Source organism: Heptranchias perlo, chromosome 21 (assembly GCF_035084215.1).
Source record: "Heptranchias perlo isolate sHepPer1 chromosome 21, sHepPer1.hap1, whole genome shotgun sequence".
NCBI lineage: Eukaryota > Metazoa > Chordata > Chondrichthyes > Hexanchiformes > Hexanchidae > Heptranchias > Heptranchias perlo.
This window is the reverse complement of record NC_090345.1, coordinates 40,698,916-40,706,632: the sequence shown is the minus strand read 5'-3', so window position 1 is coordinate 40,706,632 and position 7,717 is coordinate 40,698,916. Positions and strand designations below refer to the sequence as shown.

Sequence of the window (7,717 nt, the reverse complement as noted above, 5' to 3'; positions counted from 1 at the left end):
TTCCAAAAGGCCGGTCTGGAAGACCCACTGTAGGTGCTGACGGAATGGCCTCTGCTGCTGGTGGATCGGAGGTAGCAGGGAACGTCGGGGTGAACATTTCAGACCATGTATAGTAGCTGGGATTGTTTCAATGGAATTGCTAAATGGAGCTCCACCGGTACTTGTAATGTGTTATATTCTGATACTAAGGTTTGGGATTTTCAAAGATGAAATTTACCTCCAGCAAGTGTAGCTTTGAACGATACCCGAATATCCAAATGTGAACAATGTTGCTGTCAAAATTGGCAATTATGGCTACCAACGGAGACTATAGTAGCTGGTATTTTTATTTCAGTTAAAATATAGAAAATTTATATCAGACGCTCGATAGCAATAATATAGAACAATTTACAACACTGGCCGAACAGGGAGAATGGCCTTGCAGCATTTTCGACAATACTGGTCAGTCAAGTATTTACAGCGTAAGTGCCAGACTGAATCTTTTACAACACAGTAATTTACTGCAAGCATTACAGTCTACATAGTTCCTTAAAAGGGAACCAAAAAACAATAAACTTCGAGTTCTGAAAGATGCCGGAGTACTTCCAGTCTAAAGTCCATAAGAGGGAGTTTGGCTGTTGGCTGTTCACGAACCGAAGTCTTTTTGGTGCCGGTCGGTCCTTTCCTTATTGTCCATCCCGATCGTGGTGGATCAGGGTCATTGACAGGTATGCAGCCTTGAGCTCTTGCTGGAACCGTGATTTCCGCCTCTCTGCATCCGACACGACAAACCCTGGGCACAGTCGCACCTCTGGAATATCTCCAGACCGTGCGAGCCTTTCCGCTTGTGCTTGGTGCACACTTGGCCCTCCCTCAGCACAGGTTTACAGATCTTGGACCAGAAGTGTCGGGCACAGCACAGCCCTTGGGCACAGTCTGACGATCTGAGGCACACGTCGCCTTCTTGTCCTAAAATGGTGAAGGGGAGAAAAAAAAGACATACTTTAAAGCCTCAACTCCAAACCACACACTGCAATCTGCTTGTCCCTTTTGAACCAGGCTGGTTGATTTTCCCCTATATTGGCTTTAAACCTACCTTTAATGGAGTGAGACCTGGCGGGGAGGGTTGTCCTCCTTGGGTGAATGTCCACGGTCGTGTGCTGCTCCTCGTGATTCCAACTCTCCAGGATGGTCTCCTCGATCTCGCCATGGATGTGGTCTGCATCATTGGGCACACACATACCTGGAACAGAATCCAGAAATCCTCGAAGTCAGATATGTTTTTCCCCAAATAAAGCACCATTTCCCACCACTCTCCTCCCCCCCACAAGAACGATATTGACTTTGGAAATCTGATTTAATGGGACTTTGATTCTAACGGAGCTCTGCTCACCCACGTACATGCGGTAAGGTAACTGGGGACCCCGAGTTTTTCTGAAGGGGTCACTCGCACAGTGGCTGTGAAAATGAACTAAGAACTAACGTTTTTCAGTGCCTGTGGACTTTAGCGCTTTACAGCCACTGAAGTACTTTTTTTTGCAAGTCACTTGTAATGTAGGAAAGGCGAGATAAATATTGGCCAGGACACTGAGAACTCCCCTGCTCTTCTACCACGGGATCGTTTAGGAAGGCAGACGGGGTCTCGGTTTAACGTCTTGGCAGTTCCGACAGTACAACGCTGGAAAGATAAACCTCATTCGCTTTAGGTTGAGACAAACCTGTTACTGTGGACTAACACTGCAGCTACATCTAAAGTTGGACCATTTATGATAGAATCCACTAGGTCAAAACTGGTAGGAGTCCTGCCCTCTGTCACCGTCCTTTACCCATAATCAAGTTTGATTAGACCCAGAAATACCACCGTTCCCCTCCCACACTACAGATCGGCAGCTATCTTGTTTCCTCTTCTGTTCCACCCTCACCGTCTCCCCACCCTCAATGTTCACCCCTTTCCCCCCGACACTCACCGTTGCTGCAGCGGGTCCCCGGGCAGCACATAGCGTCTCGGAGACAGCGTTTGCGGCGCCTGCGGCAGTTCAGGCAATGCTGGGCGCCGGCTCGGGAACCGGAACAGAACTGGTCGGCAGCGCAGTCCTGGTCATCCAGACAATTGGAGAGCTGTAAAGGGAACAGAGCAGAGTTAATCCCCGAAACACCGTGCAACACGTACACAGGTACAGAGATATCCTGCATCACACGCGGGTACACCCTGCAACACACAGACACACACACCCTGAAAAACACACAGACACACACACCCTGCAACACACACAGACACACACACCCTGAAAAACACACACACACCCTGCAACACACACCCCCTGAAAAACACACACCCTGCAACACACACACACACACCCTGAAAAACACACAGACACACACACCCTGCAACACACACCCCCTGAAAAACACACACACACCCTGAAACACACAGACACACACACCCTGCAACACACACACCCTGAAAAACACACACACACCCTGCAACACACAGACACACACCCTGAAAAACACACAGACACACACACCCTGCAACACACACCCCCTGAAAAACACACACACACCCTGAAACACACAGACACACACCCTGAAAAACACACAGATGCACACAACCTACAACACAGACACATCCTGCAAAACACACAGACACAACTTGCAAAACACACAGACACACACCCTGCAAAACACACACACCTTGCAAAACACAGATACACACACCCTGCAACACAGAGACGCACACACCCTGCAAAACACACGGACACACATACCCTGCAACACACAGATACACACACCCTGCAAAACACACGGACACACATACCCTGCAACACACATGCAAAATACTGATTTTTATTACAACAGCCACTACTGAGCTGGGATCAAGATCTGAAACATTCAAAACATTTGCACTGGATAGTAAAATCTTAAATAAGGAATATTCATAATTTCAATTTAAATATTACTAAATTGATCATTCTAGATTAAATAATCTCTTTCGTTTTGACGGAACTGACACCTGGATTTGGAAAGTAGGGCAGCTTCAGGGTAGAGGTTAGGCTCTCCCTGGGATATGTTTACCTGGAATTGCTCGATTGCGTGGTTCTTGTTCGCGCTATCATAGACGACGACCTGGGGAGTAATGCTGACCGGGTGGCTGGGGCTCTGAACCGCTCCGCTGCCCGTTTTGATGGCATTGGAATTGAAGGAGCTCACGGCATGGTAGAGACAGAAAGTGAGGAGCACTCTGGCCGTCTGCACCGCTTCCAAATACATGGTCAGGACCGCGACCCGCCACAGCAACCGGACACGGAGGCAAATTAAAGAGTGGCAGAAAATAAAATATTAATCAGCAAAAAAATGTGCCGTTCACAAACATAAAAAAAGACCCCGAATCAGATAGGCTATAATCCGTCAGTCGAGAAGTTCGGAGATAGTCTGCTTGGAGCTAACTCTGGAGCAGAAACTTTCCAACTACTGCTCCCACCGGGCTCGGGAGCGGATTTATAGTTGCCAATGTTGTTTGTATTCCCGCCCCCTCGCCATGTGTGACAAATTTCAAAGGCTCGGCTTATGACGCTCCCGAGAGCCCGCAAACCCGCAGGGTCCCCCATCCAACCGTAAGGTGTCATCACCAGCAACTCCCAACGGATTACAAGGGGCTGCTCACTGATCAGATACCTGAAAGATGGCACCGCGTCGAGGTTTGACACCTCTCACTCTCTGTCTCCCTCGCTTTCTGCCTCTCTCTCTGTCTCTCTATCTCTCGCACTCTCTGTCTCTGACTCTCAATCTCTATCTCTATCTCTCTCGCTCTCTGTCTCTGACTCTCGCTCTCTGTCTCTATCTCTGTCTATCTCTTTCTCGGTCTTTGATTCTCGCTCTCTGCCTGTATCTCTGTCTCTATCTCTCTCTGTCTCTGACTCTCGCTCTCTGTCTCTATCTCTGTCTCTGACTCTCGCTCTCTGCCTCTATCTCTGTCTCTGTCTCTCGCTCTCTGCCTCTATCTCTGTCTCTGACTCTATCTCTGTCTCTCGCTCTCTGCCTCTATCTCTGTCTCTGACTCTATCTCTGTCTCTCGCTCTCTGCCTCTATCTCTGTCTCTGACTCTATCTCTGTCTCTCGCTCTCTGCCTCTATCTCTGTCTCTGACTCTATCTCTGTCTCTCGCTCTCTGCCTTTATCTCTCTCTCTCTCTGACTCTCGCTCTCTGCCTCTATCTCTGTCTCTATCTCTGTCTCTGCCTCTATCTCTGTCTCTGACTCTATCTCTGTCTCTCGATCTCTGTCTCTATCTCTGTCTCTCTCTCTGTCTCTATCTCTCGCTCTCTGTCTCTATCTCTAGCTCTCTGTGTCTATCTCTCGATCTCTGTCGCTGACTGGCTCTCTGTCTCTATCTATCTCACTCTCTGTCTCTCGCTTCTCTCTGGCTCTCTCGCCCTGTCTTGCTTCTCTGTCTCTCGCTCTCTGTCTGTCTCATGCTTCTCTGGCTCTTGCTCTGTCCCTCGCTCTTTTTCTGTCTCACGCTCTCGCTCTATCTGTCTCTGTCTATCAGTCTCGCTGCTTCTCGATCGCTCTCTGTCTTGCTCTCTTTTTCTATCGCTCTCCTTCTGCCTCGCTCTCTGTCTATCGGTCCCTTTCTCCCCATCTGCCTCTCGCTCGCTGTCTCTCTCGCCCGGTCTCTATCTCACTTGCTCTCTGTCTGTCTCTCTCGCCCGATCTCTATCTCACTTGCTCTCTGTCTGTCTCTTTCGCTCGGTGTCTGTCTCACTTGCTCTCTGCCTGTCTCTCTCGCCCGGTCTCTATCTCACTTGCTCTCTGCCTGTCTCTTTCGCCCGATCTCTATCTCTTTTGCTCTCTGTCTGTCTCTCGCCCGGTCTCTATCTCACTTGTTCTCTGTCTGTCTCTCTCGTCCGGTGTCTGTCTCACTTGCTCTCTGTCTGTCTCTTTCGCTCGGTGTCTGTCTCACTTGTTCTCTGTCTGTCTCTCTCGCCCGGTCTCTATCTCACTTGCTCTCTGTCTGTCTCTCGCCCGCTGTCTCTCTCGCCCGGTCTCTATCTCTCTTGCTCTCTGTCTGTCTCTCGCCCGCTGTCTCTCTCGCCCGGTCTCTATCTCTCTTGCTCTCTGTCTGTCTCTCGCCCGGTGTCCCTCTCGCCCGGTCTCTATCTCACTTGCTCTCTGTCTCTCTCCCGCTCTCTCTTTGCTGTTCTTTAACGCAAGGCGTTGAATTAAGAAAACGCGCCGGGCGTGGGGATTGAATGTCGAAACTCGGGGGTGGAGAGAAAGTCTGTCTGTGAGCTTTTCTACAGTACCCTGGATTTCTTTGGTGCAGGTGCTGGCTTTGGGACCACACTGTCGCAATATTAATTGATTATTATTGATTAATTGAAAAGTTTACGTCTGTTTTTGTTTGTTTTGGAGCTATTAAGAGATTCAGGACCTATACCCTGTCTGGCTGGAAAATATCCAGGAGCTGAATATTCAGATAATTTTCGGTCCATTTGCAGCTTTTGATCCGTGATTGTAACGGGCCAAGTTTGAAATCCACTTGATTAAACACGCCAAGGGAGATCAAAGAGCCCGTGCAAATCCACGACAGTGAAAAGTTTACACAATGAATTATCATGCAACCTCGGTGCAGTAAAACAAATACAGACTGCTCAGCACTTAATGATAAGCAACTTAAGCCGGCTTCTCTGAACTGCTGCTGTGGGCTTTAACCTTGTGATAAACATATTGGAACAGTCGAATGCGTTGACTCGCATAGTTTTTAAATGGTTTAAAAAGGTACAGGCTGGTGTAATCTTTCCAAAAGCATTAAACATTGGAATAAACATCGATTATCGAACATCCTGTGCTGTTTCCTATTTTAGCCATGATTTTTGGGGGGTTTTGATTGGTTCCCCAAATGATGATCTACAGATTTTTCTTCTTCGAATTGTTTAAATGAAGCTTTGTTAAAAAAAAACAGTGGAAATGGTTCTTTGAAACAAGAAGACACTTTGTTACTATGATAGCAGTCTTTCAGTCACACTCAAAATGATTCCTAATCTCTCACCTGGGCCAAGTGTAGTCTTATGAGCTAGAGGGCAGTGACGACACGGCTGGTGCATTTATTATGTGGGTTGGAGGGGAGGATGTGAATCCAAACATAAAATCACAAACATTGCAACATTTAAAGACTTGCAATCGCGCAAGGTCTTATCACGCCTCGCAAAGGTCAAAGGCCTCACATACAATGAATGATTTTGAAATTAGGCGAATGCAGCAGCCATTCTGAAGACAGTCAGATCCACAAATAGCAGTGAGACGAATGACCAGAGCATTTGTTTTTGGCGGTGCTGGTGAAGGGAGGCATGTCGGCCCCGGACACCAGCAGCACTTCTTTCTCTTAGCATCTCTTGAAGATCCTGAACTACCAGAACAGGCAGATAGAAATTTGGTTAATGTCTGATTCAAAGTACAGCCCCTCTGACCAGCATTCTCTTAGTAAGGCACTGAAGTGTGAGTTCAGATTTTTTTTTTAAAAACGTAATAATCTGGATAAGATACCATCATATAACACCCATTATTTGATATTAATAGGGATTTTGATGGAGGTACACAAACTGTCTTGTGCTGTTGATCATTAGAGATGGCAACATGCCAAGGTGATCCAGAGCTGGATTAATAATTCTTGGGGTCCTGGGCACCCAGAACATTCAGGGCCCCTCCGCAGCATCCCCCCTCCCCCATCCAGAAGATCCATTAAAACATAAATGTGTTCATAGGCCTATAGAATGCTTACACACTGCATTAATAATAAGGAAATTCATACAATATACTATGCTTCAATTAAACTTAAATCATATCACAATAGACTCTGCTTACATGAAATATATTTGCACGGGACCATTGGTGGGGCCCTCATATTTGACTCTGGCCCCTGGGCACAGGTTGCATAGGCCCATGCCTTAATATGCCCAAGGTGTGGGGATAGATAAATTCTGTGGAGTTTTGATTATTATCAATGGGGATCAGTGAGTATTTATACAGCAATTTTTTCTCTCAAATGAGTGGGGTAGAGTCCATGATAGGATAATTTGTACATGGGCTGTGGAAGGAGATTAAATGAGTGGGGTAGACTCCACAATAGGGTAGATTGTTTGGAGAAAGAAGCAGGCCCTGATGGGTCAAATGGCCTTTTTTGTTGTTCTCCTTGGAACAGAGGCGGTTGCGAGGAGATTTGATAGAGGTATTCCAAATCATGAAGGGTCTAGCCAGTGTAGATAGAGAGAAACTGTTCCCATTGGAAGAAGGGTCAAGGACCAGAGGACATAGATTTAAGGTTATTGGCAAAAGAACCAAAGGTGACATGAGGAAAAACTTTTTTACACAGCGAGTGGTTAGTATCTGGAATGCACTGCCCGAGGGGGCGGTGGAGGCAGATTCAATCATGGCCTTCAAAAGGGAACCAGATAAGTACTTGAAAGGAAAAAAATTGTGGAGCTACGTGAAAAGGGCGGGGGAGTGGGACTAGCTGGATTGCTCTTGCATAGAGTCGGCGCGGAATTGATGGGCCGAGTGGCCTCCTTCTGTGCTGTAACCTTCCTATGATCCTATGATTGTATGTTTCAGATGGTTTGGTTATGCAGTTTTATGAGATTATGATTATTTTTATTCTACAAGTAAAAGCTTGTGTGGCCACTGGTTGGCTCGAGGTTAGGTTTTCAATTAGGGTGTTCCTGTTTGAAATCCCCACCCTGC

The 7,717-nt window shown here is 47.1% G+C and overlaps 1 protein-coding gene across 1 annotated transcript; it reads right to left on the bottom strand.

Annotated features, from left to right (window-relative positions):
* Positions 1 to 305: 305 nt before the first annotated feature.
* dkk1b (dickkopf WNT signaling pathway inhibitor 1b) lies at positions 306 to 5,034 on the bottom strand. Its single transcript, XM_068002763.1, has 4 exons — positions 3,055 to 5,034; positions 1,947 to 2,097; positions 1,076 to 1,222; positions 306 to 948 (listed from the first exon to the last, which is right to left on the bottom strand). The coding sequence occupies exons 1-4, from the start codon at positions 3,247 to 3,249 to the stop codon at positions 698 to 700; spliced, it is 744 nt and encodes a 247-aa protein (XP_067858864.1). The 5' UTR covers positions 3,250 to 5,034; the 3' UTR covers positions 306 to 697.
* Between the last annotated feature and the right edge of the window lie 2,683 nt (positions 5,035 to 7,717).